Source organism: Naegleria gruberi (genome assembly GCF_000004985.1).
Source record: "Naegleria gruberi genomic scaffold NAEGRscaffold_55, whole genome shotgun sequence".
Classification (NCBI taxonomy): Eukaryota; Heterolobosea; class Eutetramitea; order Acrasida; family Naegleriidae; genus Naegleria; species Naegleria gruberi.
Genome location: NW_003163272.1, coordinates 285,113 through 310,585, shown reverse-complemented (window position 1 = coordinate 310,585; position 25,473 = coordinate 285,113). Strand labels below are relative to the sequence as shown.

Sequence of the window (25,473 nt, the reverse complement as noted above, 5' to 3'; positions counted from 1 at the left end):
CAATTAGGCTTTTCTAATAAATCATCAATGTTGTAAGAGTGTAATAAAACCTATTGTCATTATTTTCGAAATAAAAACACGTGTATGATGATAAACAAAATACGTCGTCAACCAAGTAGTAATAATAAAATTCAAATAATAAAAAATGACTTCAATCGATTTTAGAGGACAAAGTCTTGCCGAATCAGTGTACAGATATTTATTAATTTCATCATCAGTAATGTTTCAATATATATATTATTATAGATGTATTAATCAATTTATAAATCATCATTATTTTATTCATCATCGGAACCAAAATTGATCATCACGAATAATTGAATAATATTAATAATTACGTTTAAATAGATAATAGGATTTATTGTTGGATTTTATTTTGAAAGGTTTTCATTTACATTAGGAATTTTCCTGTTAGGAATAGTTTTAGCCTTGATATTTGTTGTTCCACCTTGGCCATTCTATAAAAGAGCTGCTGTTAAATGGAGAAGTGATATTCCAATTAGTGATGAATTAGATACTAATAATAATGATAAGAAATCAAAATAAAGACCAATATATCCAATGTAATCAAAAGTTCCTTTAATGAACATCGTGAAGGAAAACAATTCTCCTGGCAGTCTTGTAAGGAAAACTCAAATTAAAAAAAACATGTACTTTGTGATAGGTGTCGTTTCTGGATTTTATCTTTCTGCTCATTATGATGTGAAGAGAATGTATAGAGATTTTATGGATACATATATTAAGGATGATAAATATATGGAAATATATAAGGAATTGGAATACAAGTATAGAAAAGTTAAATAATTTTGATCCGGATGCTGAGTAAAGATCTATTTACAAAATATAGTATGTGATATAATATGATAATATTTAAATTTATATATAAAAAAGATTATTGTAATTCCTTCTTTAAAAGTCTTGCATAAACATATTCTCTCTTTAACCAACCATTTGCACATCTCAATAAATTATCATAGGTAAATCCTGACTTGATTTGAATGGTTTCAATTTGTCTAGTATTGTAATAATTGAGTGAGGAATATTCAGGTTTTGTTTTGATAATTTCACCCCATTTCTTAAACCATTTAGCATAGATTGTATTGAGTGATGATTGAACTTTTTCATTATCAACCTTACTCAATGTTCTATTACTCATTGAAGTTGAGGTTGTAATTGGATTATTGAAATGCATTTCATGAATGAATTTAATCATACCAACATCTTGTCTATCTTTAAAATCATGAGCATAAGCTTCTTCAAGTAATTGTTGAGCTTGAGATTCTTGTGTAATTCCATGTACTGAACTGCTAGTAATTGGTCTCTTAATAATATCAGGTGATGCCAAATTGACAATAGCAACCATTGATAATTTGGAATCACTATTATCATAAATTGAATGTAAAATATGATTAATAAGTGGTTTAACATGAGTATCAATATTTAAATTCAATTCATTGAATGCATGAAATCTCAAATCCATAGCAGCATAATCTCTATCTAATAAAAATAATAAATATTGAAGATAGAGTAAATGTGGTGAAAATATGCAAACCTCATTAAAATAGGAATGAGATGTAATTTCATCTTCAAGTGATCTGATGGCTTTTTCTAAATTATACTTTTCATTTAACCATTGAACTCTTAATTGATACATGTAGAAAATTCTAGGTTGAATTGCTGAAGAATAATCTCTTCTACGTTTTTGAGTTTCATCCTATTTATATTATTATTTGTATTAGTATTATTTGTAAAAGATATTGAATAATATATTATAGTTGTATAAAAGTATTTGTAAATGTGAAATATTGTAAATACATACTCTAAAGTGTACTTCATTTAAAAACATCCAAAATTCATAACCAGAAGTGATTGAATTCAAATCTAAACCAGAGCTTGCAATCATATTTGCCAAATTAATTGACAATCTTCTTTGATGTTTTCTCTTTTCCTTTGAAGGTATTCTTCCTCTTCTAATCTTTTTATTATAATTACGTTCTGATTCATCTTCATGATGAATTAATTGATAAAATCTCTTTGATAAACATTCTAATTTAATAATTTGAGCACCATTCAAGTAAATTAAGATGTGTACAAGTATTTCATTCGGAAGTTCATTGAATGAATTAGCAATAATATTACGAGATGAATTGAGTAATAATTCGTGATGTTCTTCTAATAGAGATGAAGATCCTGTCATTGAATCATGATGTGATTTATTACTTCCGATCACCAATGATGAAAGTGATGATAAAGATAATGTATCAAAATTATCAATATTAACTGTTGGATCAGTTATATAATCATCATCATTCTCAAAGGCTTCAACAATAGCATCTTCCATAATACTATTTGAATTAACCTCTTCTTGTTCATGAAGGCTTTCTTGTTGTGGTAACATTTTTTTGTTTGAATTGGTGCGCACTCTTTCGTTTCAATGGGTGGGATGAATAGTTTCAAATTGAGAGTTGCACTTCAAATTGAATGAGTTTATATTGGCTTCATATGCCAATTTGAAGTTGCATTGCGTTCATATTCGAATATGAACCTGGAAATTCCAATATTTTGACCATTTTCTCCAACCTCACATTGGAATCCGTAAATCCACACCTCCTACAGCTATAGTACCAAAAAGGTTGCTTAATCTGATCTTTGAATTAAGGAAATTTCATTCGAAACGTATCTTCTATCTTTACAAGGATTCCAATATTTGTTATTCAATTGATTTCTCTTTTTCTGCCTTTCTTCTGAGATATCTTTCTCTAGCACTCAATTTAGCCTCATCCTTATTGATATTGGTTGAAATTGGTGCAATGATCAAATCTTCCTTATTTGTTGCTGTTGTTGAAATATCCTCATCTTGTCTCTTTCTCTTCTTTTCTGATGATAATTCTTGTTCATCATTTCTATTAATTGTTTCCTCCAAGGCTTTCTTTTCATCAACCTTTGAAACATAAGGCTTATTAATAACATTTGATTGTTGTTGTTGTTGATTATTACTATCAGGAGTCATGTTAATACTTGCATTAGAAGAATTGGGTGTTGATAATAAATTCTTATAAAAGTTTCCCATTCCCTTCTTTGTTACATCATTGTTAATTTCATCTTGTAATTGTTTTTCCTTTTGTTCGGTCCATCTTTCTTGTTCCTTTAAATATTGTTTATATTCTTCTGTAACAAATACTTGAGTTTCGGAAGTAGTGGCACTGTTAGCCTCTGCTTGTTTTTGTACTCTTCTCATTTGTGCTAATTCCTTTTCCTTCTTTCTATCCTCAGCCACTTTAACTAAATGAGCAATATATTTGGAGCCTTCTGGTTTTTTAGATTCTCCTTCTACTGTTACTTCATTCTGATTTGATGTTGACTTGTTGAGAGGATAATTATTAGATTGTGATGAAACAACATTTCTAATGTTGGAGAAACCACTTTCAATCATGTTTGTTTGTTCCGATTCATCTTCCTCATCCCTTCCCCAACTTGACACATCTATATTCATGGATGGCTTCTTATCATTATTCTTTTCCTGTTGAAGTTTAGCATAAAAGTGGGCATGAGAAGAGTGTTGTTGTCCTTTCTTTTGATTATTGTTGTTAGATTTGGTATCGACAATTTGTTCCTCATCCTCTTCAAACAATGATGATTTGGAAGTTGTTGATTTAGTACTCACTGTGGATGATGTATTTGTGGAACCCTGCTGTTTGATGGCATTCCCAGATTTACCTATTGTTGATGATGATGTAGCAGTTGTTGATGAGGTGTTGTTGGAAGCCTTGTTGACACCAATCGACATGGAAATTTTAGGCTTGTTGGACAATGAAAAATTCATTTTTTATTCATTTTAAAAAAATCAAATTGTTGTCTTAAGGATCAAAGAACAAGCCTTGAGTGTTCTGCATCATCATCAATTCTCTTCATCTTCATCGAACAATATAATAGATAGACAAAATGGCTGATATAGATTTAATGGAATTATCTATTGAACAATTGCAACAGCAATTTGAACAAGTACAACAAGAATCACTTTCGGGTGGATCTTACAAATTGAATGAACATAACATTATTGAATTGATCCAATATATTAAAAAGCAAGATCCTAATTTTGCTGAACAATTATGTTTTACATCTGATGGTAAAGAATATATTACTAGAGATCAAATTGAATATGAATTACAAATTCTATTAGAAAAATATGGAGGAAGAATTAATAAGAATGAATTACCAAAATTATTACGAGTCGATTTTACCTATTTAGAACAACCTATTCATAATTTAATACAAAAACAAATTGTTCTTCCTGACTTGATTAATGGATGCGAAATTTTGACACCTTCCTATCTTGAATCAGTTGTTATGGAAATTAATGAATTACTCAAATTATCAGGTTATATTTATATCGGAACATTAACAAAACAATTGTTTTTACCTTCTGATTTTATTAAAGAACATATCATTACAAAATATATGCACTTATTATTAAATGGAACAATATTTAGTAATAACTCTTTATATACAGAGAAATATATTAATAATTTAAAATCTATTACAATTGGTATTTGTAATAGTATTACTAGTAGATCTATGGAATGTAATGATTTATTAAAAGTAACTAAAAAGTTTTATTTAATGAATGAAAGTAATGGTAATGAATATGCTGATGATATTGAAATTGAATTAGAACTTTATCAAAATATTGTTAAAGATTTGATAAAGAACAAACAAATTAATGGTACTTTACAAGTTAATAGTACTTTATATGTTCCAAATATTTATGAAAAGATGGCAACTGATCAAGTTTGTAAATTTATTCATAGTAATGGTTATGTTTCTGTTGAAAGAGTTGAATCAATGTTAGGATATAAAGCATTTAAAAATACACAACAAATTATTAACTATTTAACAGGTTATGGAGAAATGAAAGAACATGATCTTATTAATATTGAAGATGAAATTATTATTCACATGAAAATGATTGAATCTTTTAAAAATATATTCGATACTACTATTAATGGTAATAATGATAAACACAAATCAATTCCATTACATATTGAAAATAATGGTGGTGATCATTGTGTTCTTATTGATACTTCATGTGAAATGAAACAATTAGTTGATAAGTATATTACTCTTAGTAAGAATATCAAGGATATTATTGTTTTTGATAATAGATATATTATGACTGTTGAAATGATTGATCAAATCTTAAATGATCAATTCAAATCTATTGCTATTCAAGCTATTGAAATTTATTTAAAGAGTAATCCATCAACAACTAGTACACCTCCTCCTTCCCAACCTTCAAATGATAAGAATAAGAAGCAAAAGAGTAAATCAACCAAATCATCAACACCAGTTTCTAATGAAAATGATCAAATTAAGAAATTACTACCAAAGAAGGATGATATTTATTCACACATTGAAAAACAATTACTTGTATATTTAGATAATGATAAAGAAAATGAAAATATGATTAACAAGTTTGGTGGATCAGATGATTCTATTATTGAATCTATTGTAAATTATTTCATTCCTAAACTTGAAAAATTATATTTAGAAACCAAGGAACAAATAGTTAATCAACAAACTATGAAATTGGAACAAAAATTGAGCAGTGAACTTAATGTTGAAGAAAAACTCAATGAATTATATACACAAATTGTTATACATAACAAATCTATTGAAATTTTACATAGACAACGTAAAGAAAGTATTGAAAAGGAATTTATTGTTCCAGTTGAAAAACATATTATCAAAACTAAATGTACAATGATTGTTTATTTAATGGTTTATGATACTTGTAAAAATTTATTAAGATCAACTCCAACACAACAATCTGGTAAACAATCAAGTAGTAAGAAACCTGTTGATACTACAAGTATTAACATTAATGAAAAGAATTTACATTTCATTAGAGAATATAATACTTTATTATCAATGGCAAGTGAAGAACAACAAACTCAATTTGTTGAATTAAATAGAGAAATTAAATTATTAATGAAACAACTTAATCAGAAGGTTGAACTTGATAAGACAAGAGAGGAGGAAGTTAAGGAATTAAATACTCTTGTTGAAAGTTTGAATGCTAATAATACTACATTGCAATCATTTATTAGTCAATTTGAATTTACTGCAAAACAATTTAGCGTTTTTATTAAGATTTTAGATAAAAAGAGAGAAAAAACTTATTTGAAAGAAAGAAAACAAGAATTGAAGATTAATCATGTTGAACATTTGGCTAAATTGAGTGATGATAGTTTATCTTCTGGAGCTATTATTTATGGTACAAGATTGATTTCAATTTGTCAATATTTATTAATGATGGGAGATAAGCCAATTCTTTTATTCATTCCTGGAAAGTTAGTTTCACCTGTTTTATCCTATCTTGAAGAACCTTCTATTATGGAAGAATATTCGAAAGGTCAATTAGGATCAGCTTATCAAGATTTGATTATTCCAACTTTAACAAAATGTCAACAATTAGTTGTTGAATGTTTAGTTGCTAAAAAGAAGAAGAATGATGAAGAAAGTGGAATGTCACTCTCCAAAGAAAAAGAATTGGTTGAACTCTTTACCACAATCGAAAAGATTATTTTTGTTTCTTCAAATGTTGCTTCCTCGTCAGACCAATAATAATAAACTTTCAATTATTGTGAAAAAAATGTCTTCGATTGCTAGTAGCAGTGGTGCTGTCAAATCAACTTCCGATGATAATCTGAATATAAAGAATATAGATATGACTGATGAAATGAAGGATCTAGTAATAACGGTAACCAAACAAGCTATGGATAAATATTCTGTGGAAAGGGATATTGCTACATTTATTAAAAAACAATTTGATGAAGTTTATGGTAGGTTTTAATGTGTTGTTCATACATGAAAGTTATTAAAATTATTTAAAGGCAAATACTGGTAAGTTTTATTAGTAGTAATAGCATTTGGATTTAAAATATGAAAAAGGCATTGTATAGTAGGAAAAAGTTTCGGATCTATGGTAAGTTGAGTTGGAGTGAATTTGTGACATTTAAAAATTAAAGGTAACTTACGAAGCTAAATGTTTTATTTATTTTACACTGAATGGATTAGCAATTTTATTATTCAAATCTGGATAAATATTTACAATTATTTATTTAATTTCTGTAGTTTTAGTGTCAGTTGTCACTGTAGCGTCATTTCTTTATTCTACCTTTGTGAAGGCATCTTCATTACTGAGTGGAATAGTGTTAAGGTTTGGTGTTACAGAGTTCAAATCAACATCTCCACTAGGATCATGGAAAGTTATTGTGATGGAATAATTTCCTGAGGAATCCTTAGTATATTTACCAGTGGCCTTTCTTCCATCCTGTTCATTTAATAACTCAAATGTTGAAGCGGTGGAGGTTGTGACAGCCCAAATCTTTCCAGACTTTTCCTTGTACTTTCCAGTCACTTCAGGTTTAACTTCCTCAGTTGTAGTTGTAGTGGTGGTAGTGGTTTCTGTATTTGTTGCTGTGGTAGTATCTACAGTTGTTTCAGTTTTAGTTTCTACCTTGGTTTCAGTTTTTGTTTCGACTTGTTCAGTTTTGACTTCAGTTTTTGTTTCAACTTGCTCTTCATTAGAAATATCTCCATGTGATTCCACTTCTTCTGATACAGCCACTGTTTCAACAGGTTTTTCCTCAAAAACAACATCCTCAACTGGTCTTGGAGGTGCTTCCACTTCAGAAGTTTTCTCGGTAGTTATTTCATGATTATCAGTTGAATGTTCAACAGTTTCCAAAGACACAGATTCTGTTGCAGTCTTGGCTTCCTCTTCATGGATTTCTGTCGTTTCTTTAACTTCTGTTTTTTCTTCTGTTTCTGTTGTCTCAGTGGTGGTTTCAGATTTAGTTTCAGTTACAGTAGTAGCATCTACAGTTGTTTCAGTTTTAGTTTCAACTGAGCTTTCAGCCTTTTGTTCCTCAACTGTTTCCTCTTTCTTTTCTTCCTCGACTACTGTCTCCTCAGTTGCTATTGTTTCTGTTTTTTGTTCCTCTGCAGATTGTTCTACAATGACTTCCTCCTTTTTTTCTTCCTCGACTGGTTTAACTTCTTCCTTCTCTGGTTCAACTACGAGTTGTACCTCAGCATTTTTGTCAACCTTTGGTTCCTCAGGATGTTCTGCTGGTTCATTAGTAAGCAATTGGACGATCAGTTTATGGATCATTGGTGTATTTACACCTCTAATTTTTCTTATTAATTCTCCTTCCTTAAAAATTAGGAAATGTGGTTCCGATAATCCTACAAATGTTTCCAAAAGAGCCTTATAATTTTTTCTTTTTACATCCTCTTTATACAATTTCTTTGCTTTAACTTCATCATTGAGAACTTCATCTTCTCCTAGCGTTAATAGATTTTTAGATGAACCTCTTGCACTCATGATGGTCACTCCTAGACGAACAGCAGGTTTCATAATTTCATTCAACTCAGTCACCAATTTTTGTGAGTCCAACACACCAAAAATGATTTGATGGTCATCTCCATAATCCATATTAATTTTTTCAAAGGTAGACAATACTGAATTACACTTGCCGCACCATGTTGCGTGTACATCAAGAACTAGTACATGGTTAGGTGTATTTTGATTTGTGAGTAAGGCTTTTTCAAATTCTGTAACATTTTCATAGACTACTTGAAATGATTGATTTTGTTGTGTTTTTTTCCTCATTTTTTGATGATACTATAGATTGCAGGCTGTGTGTTGAGGTATTTTTTTCTTGTTGTTGTAGTTTGTTGTATCCGAAATTGGCGGGAATTTTTTGACTGAATGTTTTACCTTTTCTTTTTATTAGCGAGCTTGGCAAAGTATTTTGCCTTATTACAATGAATATCAATGAGCCAATTACTGACAACATTCTTTTCTTTCAAAACTTTGAGAATGTTTGGTAAAATTACATCCTTTTTAAAGATTTCTGCATGTTCATCTGCTGTTCCAGTCCATTTAATTGGTTCAAAAGGTGGTTTAACAATATTGGCATTGAAATTTGGGAAATCCAAATTGTCCAAGAATAATCCTTCACTTGGAGCCATTGGTAATAACACTTCTGTTTGTGCTTTGAATAAATTTTCGAAAAAATCATTGACAATAGTATTATCTTGTACTGTAGTATTCATATTTGGTGCCATACCACGCATGAGAGCAATAACAGTACCAATCATCATTCTAATTTGATGTAACATGAAACTTCTTCCACTAATTTCAATAACAACATGAGGCAAGTCTCCTTCTAAGTTTTGTTCAATAATTTTCAAAGTTTTAACATGTCTTCTAGAACTGTCTGAACCTGGTTTAGCATCTACTGTAAAATTGTGGAATAAGTGAATTCCTTCAAAATGTCCAAGTAGTTCATTCAATTTTTGACATTTTTGTTCATTTGTTTCTAAATTGAAAATATTGTTACATTTTGTAATAATATTTCTTGATGATAAATCCAAAGCAGATAATGGTAAAACATAGAGATATCTTCTAAATTGACACCAATGGTGTAATACAAATCTTGATGGAACTCTTTGAATATTGAAAATTTTGATTTGATCCATCAAATTGAGATTCTTAATTCTAACATGATTATTAATTCTATCATTCAATGTTTTACAAAGTTCTTCGTTATTAAATTTAAATGTATCCTTATGATTTTGAGTATTTGGTAATGTCATTACACATGCAAATGCATTTCTAACAGCAGAAACTCCTCTATCAGTTCTACAAGCTCTTTGTAATCTAATATCTTTACAATTTTTAGATTTAGTATATCTAATAATTGTTTCATCTTGTTCAAAATCTGATTCACCATTAGAACCATAAAGAATATCCAATAAAACTGCTTCAATAGTTAATAAATGTGGATGTTTAACTAAATTTTCTCCATTTTGAATTTGTAATCCATTGAAAGGAATTCCATTATAAGAGAAGGAAATAACAAATGGAAATGATGAATGAACCAATGTAGATTCATCTTCAATCATTAAATCTTCTCCACTCACATCAAAATCTGCATCTTCATCATCTCTTTCCTTGTTACTATTTTGTTGTTTGTTATTTTGCTTCTTATTTTTCTTATTGTTATTATTATTATTATTAAATTTATTCTTTCTCTTCTTGTCATTTTGTTCATTTACCAACTCCGATGATGAAATGGTAGTTGTTGTAGATCCTACAGTAGTACCATCAGTTGTACTAGTGGTTGTAGGAATGGTGGTAGTTTCTTGTTGTTGTTCACTCATTTTTTGTTCAAAATTCAAATTATTAATATTTAATAATTTGAAATTGTTTATTGATCATAATTAAACCATGAGGGAGAAACGAGTTAGTTTTTATGGAATTTCACATTTTAGCTTTAAGTATCAGTTTAGTAATGTATTGCTGTGGCTGCATTTCATACTTTACATTTACTCCTTTAACAATTTGCACTGCTTTTGAAACAATTAGTTTTTTCAAGAGATACAAATGAGCCATTTTAAAGTTGTTCATCAGTTGACAAACAACATCTACTATTTCATCATTCTTTGAGATCTTTGATTACAATAACTCCATAATTGACTTATAGAATCCAGAAACATTATGCAAATGAAACTGTAAAACAAATTATTCATTATTTAGAGGAATTAATAAATCTTTACTTGAATTCCTCCTATTAATAATAATATGGAAGATGGGATATTTAAAGTGAATAAACTTCAATATCCTTTACAAGCCATTCCTTATAAGAACCTGCTAAATACTCTTTTCCGAAATCAGCATAAGTATTTGGATGACAATAACTTCCAGTATTTTCGTGGGCATTAGAACAAATATATAAATCATGACCTCCACCGAAAGTAGGACCAAAACGAGAATGGGAATAAATTGATCTTCCTTGACTTGGTGAATTAGGTGGAGCAAGTTGATTCAACTTTTTAAATCTTTCTTCACCACTATTAGAAACTAAACTAAACAAAAAGGCACGTTCAGAATAGGCAAATTGACTCATGACAGTAGTATTCCAAGCAGCAGATGTATATCCACCGAAAATAGCACCTGTATCAGCCTTAATAATTGTAACAGTTGCTCCTTGATTATCACATTTGGTGTGGAATTGCTTTGATTGGAAACCATCTCTTGATGCCTTATAAAGTAATTTCAATGGTTTCATCTTTACTTCATTGATAATTTCTTGATAGAATCTGATAGCATGAGCTGTTGTCAAGATGGTGGATTCTCCCATTTCATTAATGGCAAGTTTCTTAGCAAGCAATTTTTGGAAATTATCAATTTCATATTCTAATTCACTCTTTAATTCTAATAATTCAGTCTTTCTTGTTTGCTTTTTAGAAACATAGACATCATGCAATGGAGATGATTTTCCAAACAAATCACTTGCTTCCAAACCCATGTTAGTTTCCAATAGGGAAATTTGGACTTGTTTCAAATGTTGTTTCTTTCCATTCAAAACATGTTCAACTTGTTGAGCGGAATAATAGGTATCATCTGCTTGCTCTGGAGTTGATGCTAATACAACAACATGACTACTCATGGCCATGCACATGACCATGCACAACATGCAACTCAAAACTAACAATGTAGGAGTGAATTTCATTCTTTTTTTTTCAATAACTTTCAGAGTTGTCCAAATATTTATTTACACAACAGATAGATGCTTTTTCATGTGTAACATTCTCAAACAGTGTGGGTGACCCGCATTTCTCCTATTGTACATAATAAGACTCAGCCAAATACCCATGTAACACTTTGAAAGATTTTCATGAATAATAATATCAATCTCCAAGTTTCGAATAGTAAAGAGGAATTAATAGGATGATGAATCTTAAACATGTTATTCATACCTTAATACTGTATCACCCTTCTCGTTTGATTCCAATTTCAATTAGATACCTTCCTCTCAACCAATTGAAACATTAAGAGCCAATTATTGTTATCTTTTTTACTTCTAATTGGAAAAAAAACTGCGCGCTAAGTTTTTAGAAAGTGCGCTCTTCAAAAATTCAATTTCAGCCTCATAAAAAAATGTCTCGATCATTCCACTATGATGATGCACTCTCTAATGGCTCGGATAGCAATTTGAGGGATATCGAGTTGGCAGATGATAGTAAATATGTACTTCCTAAAAAAACAAAATGGTCTCGGAATAAAAAGATTTGTGTGGGTAGTTTGCTAGGCTGTGGATTGTGTTGTTTAATTACATGTATTGTAATTGCTATTGCTATTGCAATTTATTTAGGAAGAAAGAATGTAAATATTTATCCTACTCCTGAATATACAGCATCAGATGATTTTTTACGTTTTCTTGTTGTTGGAGATATGGGACGTGCAGATGATGGTCAAAAGGCTGTTGCTGCCAGTATGGGAAAGTTCTGTAAAACACAAAAATGTCATTTTGTAATTGGTATTGGTGATAATATTTATAATTATGGTGTTGAAAATGTTAATGATGAACAATTCAAGAGCAAGTTTGAAGATATTTATAATGTCGATGGAATTGAGGATTTGAAATGGCATATGCTTTTAGGAAATCATGGTAAGTATATTTTGGTTGAGATTTATATTTATTGTTATTATTCGAAATAGATTACAGAGGAAATGTTCAAGCTCAAATTGATTATACCAAGATTAGTAATCGTTGGGTTCTTCCTTCACATTTTTACACACTAGTTAAGAATTCTACATTGAGTGGATTTGATGTTTCAATGGTCATGTTAGATACAAGTCCATTTGTTTCATTCTGGACTGATCCATTAATGAAGAGTTCTAATTTAGAATCTCAATATAAAAGAAAGCAAGAACAATTGGACATGTTAGATGGGGTTTTATCTACAAATCAAGGAAAGAATAATTCTTGGACTTTAGTATTTGGTCATCATCACAGTAGGTTTTGAAATTTCACATTTCTTATTAATTTAAATAGTTTATTCTGGAGGTATTGGTGGAAATAGTAAGGATATGATGAATACCTTCTTGCCATACATGGAAAAGTATCAAGTGCCATTGTACACTTGTGGTCACGTACATCTTCTCAATTGGCTTAAAGAACCAGAACACAAGACAAATTACATTATTTCAGGTGCTGGTAGTTCAAACATCATTCCAGATGTTTACAATCCATTATCTTTGAATGTTTATACTGCACCTGGATTTTTCAGTGTTGAAGTTCAAAAGGATTTCATTTTCGTCACTGCAATGGATGAGAATGGTAAAGAAATTTTCAAGTTTAGAGTTGATAAATAATGATATAAGTTCAAAATCATCAAAATCTTAATTGTAATATTTTCTGATAGAGGTTGGAAACAATTGAACTTCGTTATTGGACTGATTTTTATTTTGATATCTCATCTTCTTGGAGATGGACAATCACCCATTGAAGGACAATTAGTTGGAACAACAAGTGAAAGATAATTCACATTAGGAGTATGATCAGAAAAAGTACTACTTCCCAATTCAACATTATTCCTATCAATAACATATTCAATTTGTGAAAGGAACCACCAATAACCTGGTTCTCTAGCTGGAACAATCCAATAATATTCATCATTAGTCCATTGAGAATTTGTAGTGTTGTATCCAACTTTGAGAGCTGGTTGTTCAGCAATAGTTTCCTTAGCTAAAACTGGTTGAGTTATACATTGAGCCCAAATAGCTCCATCGGTCTGACCTTCATTAATACAGGAACATTCATTATTCTTTATGGAATAGAGAATGGTATTATTAGAGGCATCTAGTAAGGAAATTACAGATGAGATCAAGGTGCCATCTTGTTCATAAGTATCTGTGCGTTGCTTATTCAAATTACTATCGTATTGAATTTTGAGCTTGTAGGAGGAATTTCTGGCCGTTCCATAATATGAAACATGTTTCGTGGTTTGTGTGAAGGAAGCAATAGGAGGCATGCAAAATTTAACATCCTTCGATTGGACCAACAAGGTGATCCATCCAACAAGGAGAATGAGAGCAATGGCAAGCTTAATCATTTGGTTGTTTGTTTTTTTGTTTGTTTCAAATTATTGCAAAAGAACCAGTGCGCTCTATTTCATTTAGTAGGAGCTGAACCGTAGTTGCGAGGAGTGGAATATACTCCGAATGGTATTTTATAAAGATTGGGTTTATTTAATTAACATTTGGCCTCTCAATAGACTTATTTCTTAAATTGACAAAGTAAATATTGAGTGTTGGTATCATAACTACCTCCCTTCCACCAAGTACCAGTTGGAGAATTAGCATTATATGAAGCATAAATAATAGTGTAGGAACCAGGTTGTTTGCTTTGATAATTTGTATAGGAGGACATGGATGTACCATCTTGCCATGTAGTTGTTGATCCAACTGCAATATCGGAATCCTTAGTACCTAAGAAGAAGGTAGCACTCTCATCGTAAGGTAAAACATTATTGATGAGTGTGGTCTTTTCAGTGGATGATTGAATTTGAACTAGTGTTGCATTGGCAGACCAATATTTACAAATCTTACTCATTGCTTCAATACGATAGGCATAATTCATCTTGGTAAAGAAATAACATTTGGTTGAGGAACAATAGGTAGTTCTATAACTTGAATCATCACCGTAATTAATATTTGGTGGAAGAGCAACTGTGGTTGAGTTGATCACTCCACTTGGTCCCTTAACAGTTCCTTGTGTGTATTGTGAACCACCCGACATACCATAAGTAATAACACCTTCAGGAATATCACCAGCAATACTCAATGTATAGGTATCTGATGAACCAGCTGCAATTGTATATGAATTTGGAAGTGATAAGAAAGTGAAACCATTCAAATTAGTGGTAGTGTCTTGACCAATGAAAACTGGGAAGTATGGATCATAATTTACAAAGTTATCTTGATTGTAACCAGGTTGTAATCCTAAGGTAAATCTTTGTAAAGCAGGTGCTGATGAAGAGACACTAACACGATAAGTGAATGTTGAAATGGTTGCTTCATAATTAAGGTAACTTGATTTGGACAATGTCTTTCCAAGATATTGAATAGAATATCCAGAACTTGAAAGTGGAACAAGAACGTTGGTTTGAGTGGAATCGACAAGATTACAACTATTATCAATAACAGTTTGATAAACAGAGCTCAAATCAGACCAATCGACAACAATTAAATTGTTTGGATCGTAATTCATCTTTTGAATTTGAAGTTGTCCATACCCAGAACTCAAACCATCACCAATACCTACAACTAATTGTCTCCAATTCCAAATAGATCCATAAGTTGATTTTTCTGGATTTGAAGCACCTCCAACTGTCCAAGAATTCAAATCAGTTGATCTAAGAGTAGCATCAGAACAAGGATTACATCTACTGAGTGGTTCATTCCATGAGCATATTGTTGCATCAGTACCTGGGAAACGAGGTGACTTACAATAATTAGGAACAGATCCATATAATGACTTATCACTACCATACATGGCACGACAAGCTCCCATACCACAAGGTAAATTGGACATACCATCTGTAATGTGAATTAAGAGTTTTCTAGTGATATCCTTTCTACCTTGACTTAAAACCATTGAAACAGCATTGTTAATACCTAAAATTGAGTTGGTACTGGATTTGAGTTGACCAGCTGATGAAATGGCATTAAGAACAGCTGTCTTGGAAGTACCATCTTTCAAATCCAAGTGAGTTACAGTTGTTGTAGAGAATTGAATGATACCAATCTTGGTGGCAGTTGGTGAAATGTTTGAACCAAATCCAACAGTTAAATTGGATGCAAAGTTTTGCATGTTAATCCAATTTCCTGCATCAATAGATGAACTACCATCCAAAACAAATACAATATCCATATTCAAAGAACATGTACATTTGGTATAAGAAACTGTAACAATAGCTGTGGCAGTTGTTGAATCAGAATCAGATTTGATACCATAAACGAATTTTTGAGAATTACAAGATCCCTTAATTGGTTGAACTCTGATGATTCTTGTATTTGCAGGATCAGATGGATTGAGAATAGTTGGAGTGCCTGCTGTACAATAAGTTGAATCACCTGTTGGGCAATTAATACCAGTGAATGAGAATGTACCACCAAGTGAATCATAATCGTTTCCAAGTAATGTGGAAACTGGAATATCAATATATGTGTTATAGGTTGTAGAAACAGCATCATTGACAGCAACTGGTGGAGAAGAAATGGCATTGATTGTAATTTTTGCAGTTTTAGAGATTGGATTTCTCAAATCACTATCAGAAACAACCAAAGAGAATGAACAACTTCCAATGAATGATGGATTTCTCAAGAATTTGATTTGGTTATCACTAGTAATTGACAAACTACTGATAGAACTAGTTGTACATGTACCAACACTTGAAATACTACTCAATACAATTGAGTCAGAAGCATCTGGATCATCAGAGGATGATAAACTAACATAATCAAATGTAACATAATCATTAGAAGCTCTACTAATTGAGTAACTATAAGTATAATCATAGACAGTTGGTGCATTATTTGGTTGATTAATGATAATCTTACAAATTGCGCTTTGACCTGCCCTATTAGAATATGAGTAAGTGGAATAGGATTCTCCATTTGATGATGACTTGGAATTTTGAGTATATGTCAACAAGTTATTACCATTGGCAGCAATTGAACCAACTCCATTGAGTGATGCAGTTGAAGCAAGAGCCAAAGTACAAACATCATTAACACAATAGCTTGACAATTTAGACTTTAAATCAGTTTCGAAAGTGACAGCAGAGGAATCTTTGGTAGTACTAATGGTATAATCAACACAATAGAATGGAGCACCAGTAATAGTGACATTATAATTATAAGTTGAACTCAATTGACCATCAGTTAAAGTGAATGAAAAGACAATTGAACCTAAATATGAAGTTATGTAAGTGAGTTTAGCAGTATTGGATGATAACAAGACAGAAGCACCAGTATTTTGTGAAATCATTGAAACACTTGATACAGAAATTGAATCACCCTCAGCATCTGTAGCACCAACCAACAAATCATTCAATGTAACAGTTGGATTTGAAGTATCTCTTTGAACACTAAGTGATTTAGAAGCACTCTTTGGAGCTGTATTGTAAACGACAACAGAGAATGTGTTATATGTAACTTGAGCTCCATCATAACATCCAAAAGTAATTTGATCAGTTACATAACTAGCTCCATTGGAATCAACAGAGGTATAGGAAATTGAACTACTTGGTGTATAAACAATGGTACCACTTGTAGAATCGGTAACTGTAGTAGTTCCGTATTTACCTTGAGTAACTCCGAATAAACTCAATGAATCCTTATCAGCATCAGAACAATACTTGGAAACAACACTTGCAGTTGTTAAGGTATTTTTCCATGTAACTTTACCAGCTGAGAATGAAGTGGCAACTGGAGCAGTATTGGTAAAGACCAATTTGACAATAGCAACATTAGAAGTGGCAATTTGATCAGTAATTGTGTATTGGAATGAGTCAGTTGCTGGTCCATTAATGAAAGTATTCTTATAATAGACAGTCAACTTGTCAGATTGTAATTCCAAGGCAGTTTGTCCAGTTGGAATAACAACGGAACCAAAAGTAACACTATTCAAACTCATTGAATTTGATCCTAAACTCATAATAACACCATTTTGAACAACATTATTGAAATTGAGTTGACCATTACTCAAAACATGACCATAGAAAGTTCCTGAAATACCAGCAGCACCAACCAACCAATAAACATTTGAAGCACTAGCTCCATTTGTGAATGACCATTGGAAGTTAGCATTCAAATTAGTGGAAATACTGAAAATGTAAAGACCTGAACCACTCAACAAGATGGTACCAGAACCAGATAAACCTTGTGGGAAACAATAGACACCAGGTGAGAAACTCAAAACATTTGAAGATGGGAATGATTGATCTAATGAAGCAGTACAAGTATATAAACTCAATGATTGATACAAATTAGTAGCAGCATTAACAATGGCAAGTTGAGCAGCATTATTAACATTTAGTGAGCCAGTTGGTTGAAGAACTTGATTAACAAATCCAGCAGTTGCAACGCTTCCAGGAACGACAACACTTGCAAAGTTATTAACAATAGTTGTTCCCTTTGAAATGATGATATAATTACCCATTGATGCATAGGCATTCATAAATTGAGATGGATACAATTTGTTAATATAAATGTAATCATTATCCAAATCATAATCATTCACAACTGGTTTCAAATACAATGTATTATTGGTCCAGTGAACAGTGATGGTATCATCAACTGCAACAGGTGGTGTATTGGTAATTGAAATTGTAACAGTATTTGAAATTGTAGTATAACCATCATAAACTGAATAGGTGAATGAAGTTGTGAAACCAGCAGTCAATGGTGTTGGAATATACTTGACAGATGTTGAATTGATTGAAGAAACAGCTCCATTATTTGTTTGAGTGAATGAAGTAATTGAAAGAGAATCACCATCAGAATCAGTTACAACAGACAATAAATTAATATCTAATCCACCTTGTACTGTAGCCCAATGTTTAGAAATGGTAATTGGAGTTGCAGATGGTGCATTGTTTGTAATGGAAATTGTAACAGTCTTTGATGCAGAAGTATCCTTTCCATCTGAAACGACATAGGTAAATGTTTGAGTGGCAACATTTCCAGCAACGTTAGTGAATGTGAATGATTTCTTATCACCACTCAAAGAAACACTTCCAACTGATGGATTTGAGAATGAAGAAATGACTAAATTATTAAGATCAACACTTCCATCAGCATCTGTTGGTTGATTTGAACCAGATCCAATCACAGGAATGTTCAAAGTTGCCAAGTGAGTTGAAGTAATGATATTTTGAGCAACAGGAGCGTTATTGTAAATTACAATATTGAAAGTGGCACTTGAAGTTGACCATCCATCAGTGAATGAGACAGTGACTGAATCAGTACCAGTGTAAGCACTATTAACCTTATAGTTAATGGTATTTCCTGATCCAAGAGAAGCAACACCAACAAGTGTCTTTGTGACAGCTGTCAAAGTAACAGCATCACCATCAGCATCTTTGAGATATGAAGAAAGATCAATAACAGTATTACTCAAAACACTTCTCCAATGATATCTGAAAGTATTTGTAGTATTAGCAGTAGGAGCATTATTCAAAATTGTAATGGAAACAGTACCAGTGACAGTGTCTCTACCATCAGTGATAATATAACTGATTGGGTTGATACTACCAACGAAACCACTGGCTGGAGTGAATTTGACATTTCCAGAACAAGTGACATTACCTTGAGAGGAAGTAACTGATGAAGAGCATGATTGCAATGACAATGAATCTCCATTAGCATCAGAAGAAGTAGAAACAACGTCAAATGTTAAACCATTCTTAGCTGAAGACCAAGAACCAACAAATGATTGAGAAGTTGTAGTTGGAGCAGTGTTAGTTACAGTAACAGTGACATATGAAATAGATGTAGCAACATTATCAGAAACTGTATAATAAACTGTATCTGTTGATGGAGCATTCTTTGGATAATAGACAATACTATCAGAAGTGAAAGTTGGAGCAGTTGAAGCTAAAGATCCATAAACGGATGTGACAGTTAAAGGATCTGATTCAGCATCAGTGTCATTGGCAATAACATTCAATGTCTTTGAGGCAACATTCCAGTGGGTAGAGAGCTTATCTGGAATACCAACTGGAGCAGTGTTGTAAACATTCAAGTTAACTGTGGTTGTGACTTGACCATTTGAGGCACCATCACTAACAATGTATTTGAATGTAAGTGAACCAACAAAGTTTCCTGAACCAACAATACTAACTCTCTTACTATCCAATTTAGTTACTGAACCAACTGATGGTTGAAGAGCAATTGAAACCAAACTCAACTCATCTCCATCATTATCAAAATCAGCTGGTGCTAAATTCAAGACATCAATATTAAAACCTGCCTTGAAAGTTCTCCAAGGAACTGAAATGGTTTTAGTTTGTGAAGTAGGAACAGTATTAGTTACAGTCAAAGTAATAGAACCAGTAGAAGATTTCATAGAATCTGAAACTCTGTAAATACCAGAATAGGTTCCAACAGTTGATGATGCAGTATAAGTGGCAATATTTGATGAAACACTCAAAGATCCTTGAGATGGTTGACCAGTAATTGAGAATGACAAATTATTGACATCCAATGGATCAGCATCTGAAGTTGAAGCAGTTAAATTGAATGTTGTTGATTTACCAAAATGAACTGAACCAGAAAGTGATTGAGCAATTGGAGCAGTATCATAAATATTCATTGTAAAAGTAATATCACTACTACCACTAGCAGTATAATACTTTAACTTGAAAATTTCATTACCTAAATAGGAACCAGATGGTTTGTAAGTAACTGTCTTTTCATCAACACTAGAAACAACAACTGAACCACCTTGATTTGGTTCACTTCCTTGAACAACAGTAGTATCAAGTTTAGTGGCATCTGCAATCTTTGTCAATGGTGTGAAAACATAACCAACACTTGAATATCTAAAATGAACATTGTAATATTGTTCAGTACTGGATGGAGAAGTTGACTTGATGTTAATAGTGAGATAACCAATAGATGTTGATAAACCATCACTAATAGTATAAGCAACAGTATCAGTACCCAATGCTTTAACTAATGATTGATCTGGGAAATAGAAAACTTGTCCATTTACAATATTTGCAGCTTCACTACCATATAATTTGGAATTTCCAACACTTAAAATGGAAAGGAATGGAACATCTTGAATATCAGCATCTGTAGCAGATGACAAAACATCAATTGAAATACCATATTGAATATTACCACCAGAATAATCTAAAGTAAAGTTGGCAGCAACTGGAACATTATTGTAAGAGTTGGTTGTTAATGTGGCAGCACTTGTACTGAATCCATCAGAGAGAACTACTTTACAAGAATCAGTGGAATCGAATGCATTTCTAGTATATTTAACACCCTTAATACCATTCGAAAGGTCAATAAGTGAACAATAAGCACTTGAACCACTACCAAATGAAAGTGAATAATAATCACCATCAGCATCGGTAAGAGTATCATAGACAGTGTATGAAACACCATCCTTGACAGTTCTCCAGTGAGCAGTTGTACTTTGATCACTAATTTGTGGCTTGTTGGCATTGACAACTTTGACAGTGACAGTTGCAGCAGAGGAATAGAGAGCTCCGTCGAATGCCTTATAGGTGAATGTCTTGTCAGAAAGGGTTGGTGGTTTCTTCAAAGTATATTTAACAAAAGTACCTAAATTAGTTAAAGAACCTTCACTGACAGCTGAAAGATTAGTGACAGAAAGAATATCATTATCTGAATCAATATCGTTAGACAAAATAGTAATATCGACATCAGAGGTATTCCAATTAACAGTAATTGAATCAGCATTAGCAACAGGAGCATTATCTTCACAATTGACAGTAATAGAGTTTGATGAAGTTTGAATACCATCAGTAATCTTGTAAGTAATGGAATAAGAACCAACAGAAGCAGTTGATTGTTTGTAATAAACCTTTGAAGAAACAATTGAAGCACTTCCTTGAGCTGGAGCAGTAACAATTGGCGTAGTACTGTCAAATGACAAACTATCTCCGTCATTATCTGAGCATTCACTCAAAATATCAATAGTAATACCAGAAAGACATGCAGACCACTTTGATGAAATTGTCTTTGCAACTGCAGTTGGTGCAACGTTTTGAACAATCAATGGATAAGAAGCAGTCTTACTGACCCATCCATCTGTGAATGAAATTACAATTTGAGTTGTTCCTAATTTTGGTGTTTGTGGAAGAGTCCATACGAGAGCCTTATCAGAATTGATAGATGGGCTACCGAATGTGGAATCATAAGATGAAACTGAATAAGACAAGGCATCATTATCAGCATCAGACAAAGTTGACATAATGTCAATAATAGCTTGACTCTTACTCCAGTGAACGGTAGTGCTAATTGGTGCGGCAGAAGGATCTTGATTTTGAACATTGACATTCCACTTGGATACAGAATTCAATAGACCATCAGTAAATGTGATAGTTACAGTACAAACACCAACACTTCCCTTATTACTTGTGAATGTGACAGTTGAAGAAGTCTTTGAGACAGAACCACAAGATCCAACAGTAGCATCCTTAACAGTGACACTATCTTGAGAATCGATATCAGTAACATTGAAGAATGAAATTGCATTCTTAGTATATCCATTACTAACTTCAGTAAAATGTCTATTTTCAGAAATATCATTAGACAATGGAGCATTATCATAAACAGTAACAGAAATGGTAACAATAGCAGTAGCAGCACCATCAGAGATTTGAATCTTGAAAGTATCAGTTCCAAGGAATCCAGTATTTTGTTTGTAAACAACACTTGGAATATCAGAATTGGAAATTGTAATTGAACCACTTGAAGGAGAAACAAGAGTAGAAGAAATACTCAATGAATCACCATCAGTATCAACTGGATTGGCACTTGAGAAAATGGTAATAGTAGTACCAGTTGATTGAGTTGACCAGTGAACAGTCTTGGAAATTGTCTTATCTTGTGGAATATCCTTATTGGTAACAGTTAATGTGACAGTAGCATCATTACTTGTTGATGGACCATCAGTAGCAGTGTAAGTAAATGTTTGAGTACCAACACTTGAAGCACTTGGTGTAAATGTCAAATGAGAATTAACATTGACAAGTGTTCCAGTAAAACCTTGTGGTTTAGTAAATGATTTGACAGTAATTGGATCAATATTAGCATCGACATCATTAGCAAGAACAGATAAAACATTATCAGTTGATCTCCAATGCATTGAGAATGAATCAGCATTGGCAACAGGAGCAGTGTCAGTAATTTGAATGTTGACACTTCCAACACTTGATTTACCATAATCACTAACAACAAAAGTAAAAGAATCACTTCCAACATAGTTATTTGACCCAGAAGTAGTAAATTGCAAACCATCTGTACCATCAGTAAGTGTAACACGTGAAACAGATCCCTTTGATCCTTGTGTGAAAGATTCAACATGAAGAGAATCACCATCAATATCACTGGCATAGGTCAATACTGGAATAATAACTGAAGAATCTCTCCAATGAACACTAACAGTAACTGGAGAAGTAGATGGAGCAGTATTACTAACAACAACTGTCACCAATCCAGAAGTGACAGATGAATCAATTCCATCAAAACAAACATAGGAGAAGGTATCATTTCCTACAAATCCATCCTTTGGAGTGTAGAGAACAGTTTTACCACCTTGATGAACAGTAACAGTTGCACCATTATTAGAAGTATAACTAACACTCTTAACACTTAGAGAATCACCATTAACATCCTTGTCATTTGCCAAAACATCAATGACAATACTTCTATTCCAAGAAACAGCAGCAGTATCATCAACTGGAACAGGAGCATCATTAACAACGTTAATGGTAGCTGTAGCAACTTGTGAAATAGCTCCATCAATATCAACAACAGTAAAGTCAACATAATCAACGTAGACAGATGACAAGGCAGCATAATTAACATTTGCATTACCAGAAGTGAAGGACAATGAAACTCCATAAGTACTCTTAGCAATACTATTATAATTAATAGAATCACCATTTGGATCATAACTATCTCTTAATAAATTAAGAGCACTTGTCAAACCCTTTGAAACTGTCAAAGTTAATGGAACAGCAACTGGAGGTGAGTTCACAACATTAACAAGAACATATCCCTCTCTATTGAAAGTACCTTCACTAGATCCATCAGTGTTAGTGTTAATAACAATGTATTGAGCTTCATCTTGACCAAGGAATCCTTTAGCTGGCTCATATTTTACATTATTATCATCAATCTTAACAAGTTTACCACCAAAATTGGAAGTAGATGATGCAAAATTCAATTTCAAAACATCACCAGAAGCACTATAATCATTACTGATAACATCAAGAGAGACTTGTCCATTCTTTTGACAAGTGACAGTATCATTAACAGGAACAGGAGGAGAAGGAACTACATTAATAGTAATGGTGGCATAAGCAACATCCACACCATCACTAACTTTGACCTTAAAGGAATCAGTATAAATAACACCTTGATCTGGTGTATAAACAAGAGAGTACAAATTCTTCTTAACTTGTAAAAAGTCACCTGTTGGATAATAAACAGATGCCATTGAGCTAGTAACAGACAATGAGGAATTACCACGAGCAAGCTTACTAACAGCTGTCAAGGTAACAGTATCAAGTACATCTGGATCAGAGAATGTCAAATCTAAAAGATTATTCTTTGAATTCTTTGCAACATTGAAAACCTTATCAGAAACAGTTGGAGGAGAATTGACAATCTTTACAAAAACATAACTAGAACTTGTCAAAGCTCCATCAGTGATTTCATATTCAAAAGCATCAGTATATGGAGCTACAAATGGCTTTGGAATATATTCGATATTTGAATTATCAGAGGAAATTAAAACAACACCAGATGAACCTAAACCAGCAGTGGTAATTGAAATGTTATCACCATTAATATCAAAATCATTATCTAGAATATTAAAAGTACCCAAAGCATTCTTTGTAATGGTATAAGTGTCAGGTTCAGCTGTTGGTTTATCATTGGCAACATTAATAGTAATGACACCTGAAACATTGGCATAACCATCTGAGATTGTATAGTTAAGTAATTCAATATTATTAAAACCATAAGCAGGAGTATAGTACAAGTAATTTTGATCGAATGAGATTAAACTACCAACATTAGGAGAAACTAGAATAATGTCAGTAATAGATAAATCATCACCGTCAATATCCTTAATTTTAGCACCCATTTCACTTTCATATCCAAATAAATCAAATGAATTTTTCTTTGAATTCTTATTAACAGTATATGTCATGTCAACTACTTCTGGAGCACGATTCAAAATACTAAGATAAACATGTTCAGTCGCAGTTGTCCATCCATTAGTAACCGAATATTCGAAAGTATCATTACCAGCATAAGAACCAATACTTGTATAAATAACCATGCCAGCAGAAGATAACACAGCTTTACCATGTAATGGTTGAGTAACATTTAAAATTGTCAAATTACCACCTCTTGGATCAATATCATTGAGAAGAGGATAGAGTTTTGATGGTGTCTTTTTGTAAAGTTCATAATAGTCTGGTTTCAATGTTGGATTTTGAACACCTGCACCAACACTAATCATTACAATGGTAACAACGAGAGAGGCAACAACAGAAGCAGAAACTATTAAACCAACAATTGTTTGAGAGATTGTACCACCCTATATATTATTTTCAACATGTTCATTTTGAAGTTCTTAGTTTGTTTGTTATTAGAAAGTCAAAAAAAAATTACTGCGAGATGTAAATGAGTAATAACTTACCTTCAACAAGGAAAGGTTGGGACCGAAAGCTGTTCTACCAACAGTGCTGCTGGTAATTACTTCTGGCATCTTGTTTGTTTTTTAAAGAGATGGTTTCTTCTGTTCTTTCGAAATTATGTGCCATGTTGTGGTG

General features: G+C 32.1%; 9 protein-coding genes across 9 annotated transcripts; 2 read left to right on the top strand and 7 right to left on the bottom strand.

Annotated features, from left to right (window-relative positions):
* Window positions 1–892: 892 nt before the first annotated feature.
* Window positions 893–2,398, bottom strand: NAEGRDRAFT_72760 (uncharacterized protein; the record flags this gene model as incomplete). Its single annotated transcript, XM_002672200.1, has 2 exons — window positions 893–1,714; window positions 1,820–2,398. The coding sequence occupies 2 exons, from the start codon at window positions 2,396–2,398 to the stop codon at window positions 893–895; spliced, it is 1,401 nt and encodes a 466-aa protein (XP_002672246.1).
* A 312-nt stretch (window positions 2,399–2,710) lies between these two features.
* Window positions 2,711–3,787, bottom strand: NAEGRDRAFT_72759 (uncharacterized protein; the record flags this gene model as incomplete). The annotated part of the gene is made up of 1 exon (XM_002672199.1): window positions 2,711–3,787. The coding sequence occupies one exon, from the start codon at window positions 3,785–3,787 to the stop codon at window positions 2,711–2,713; it is 1,077 nt and encodes a 358-aa protein (XP_002672245.1).
* Window positions 3,788–3,942: 155 nt separating this feature from the next.
* NAEGRDRAFT_72758 (uncharacterized protein) lies at window positions 3,943–6,624 on the top strand (the record flags this gene model as incomplete). The annotated part of the gene is made up of 1 exon (XM_002672251.1): window positions 3,943–6,624. The coding sequence occupies one exon, from the start codon at window positions 3,943–3,945 to the stop codon at window positions 6,622–6,624; it is 2,682 nt and encodes an 893-aa protein (XP_002672297.1).
* Window positions 6,625–7,101: 477 nt separating this feature from the next.
* On the bottom strand, window positions 7,102–8,715 carry NAEGRDRAFT_59268 (uncharacterized protein). Its single transcript, XM_002672198.1, has one exon. The coding sequence runs from the start codon at window positions 8,675–8,677 to the stop codon at window positions 7,169–7,171; it is 1,509 nt and encodes a 502-aa protein (XP_002672244.1). The 5' UTR covers window positions 8,678–8,715; the 3' UTR covers window positions 7,102–7,168.
* A 66-nt stretch (window positions 8,716–8,781) lies between these two features.
* On the bottom strand, window positions 8,782–10,233 carry NAEGRDRAFT_72756 (uncharacterized protein; the record flags this gene model as incomplete). The annotated part of the gene is made up of 1 exon (XM_002672197.1): window positions 8,782–10,233. The coding sequence occupies one exon, from the start codon at window positions 10,231–10,233 to the stop codon at window positions 8,782–8,784; it is 1,452 nt and encodes a 483-aa protein (XP_002672243.1).
* Window positions 10,234–10,670: 437 nt separating this feature from the next.
* NAEGRDRAFT_52410 (uncharacterized protein) lies at window positions 10,671–11,522 on the bottom strand (the record flags this gene model as incomplete). Its single annotated transcript, XM_002672196.1, has 1 exon — window positions 10,671–11,522. One exon carries the CDS (start codon window positions 11,520–11,522, stop codon window positions 10,671–10,673), a length of 852 nt encoding a protein of 283 aa, XP_002672242.1.
* Window positions 11,523–12,013: 491 nt separating this feature from the next.
* On the top strand, window positions 12,014–13,249 carry NAEGRDRAFT_81291 (tartrate resistant acid phosphatase; the record flags this gene model as incomplete). The annotated part of the gene is made up of 3 exons (XM_002672250.1): window positions 12,014–12,524; window positions 12,575–12,871; window positions 12,912–13,249. 3 exons carry the CDS (start codon window positions 12,014–12,016, stop codon window positions 13,229–13,231), a joined length of 1,128 nt encoding a protein of 375 aa, XP_002672296.1. The 3' UTR covers window positions 13,232–13,249.
* Window positions 13,250–13,332: 83 nt separating this feature from the next.
* NAEGRDRAFT_72753 (uncharacterized protein) lies at window positions 13,333–13,971 on the bottom strand (the record flags this gene model as incomplete). Its single annotated transcript, XM_002672195.1, has 1 exon — window positions 13,333–13,971. The coding sequence occupies one exon, from the start codon at window positions 13,969–13,971 to the stop codon at window positions 13,333–13,335; it is 639 nt and encodes a 212-aa protein (XP_002672241.1).
* A 164-nt stretch (window positions 13,972–14,135) lies between these two features.
* On the bottom strand, window positions 14,136–25,409 carry NAEGRDRAFT_72752 (uncharacterized protein; the record flags this gene model as incomplete). Its single annotated transcript, XM_002672194.1, has 6 exons — window positions 14,136–18,657; window positions 20,278–21,223; window positions 21,386–22,180; window positions 22,829–23,041; window positions 23,333–25,238; window positions 25,341–25,409. 6 exons carry the CDS (start codon window positions 25,407–25,409, stop codon window positions 14,136–14,138), a joined length of 8,451 nt encoding a protein of 2,816 aa, XP_002672240.1.
* Window positions 25,410–25,473: the final 64 nt, after the last annotated feature.

Coding starts and splice junctions, on each gene's coding strand:
- NAEGRDRAFT_59268 (XM_002672198.1), bottom strand. CDS start 8,677: ATGAGGAAAAAAACACAACAAAATCAATCATTTCAAGTAGTCTATGAA.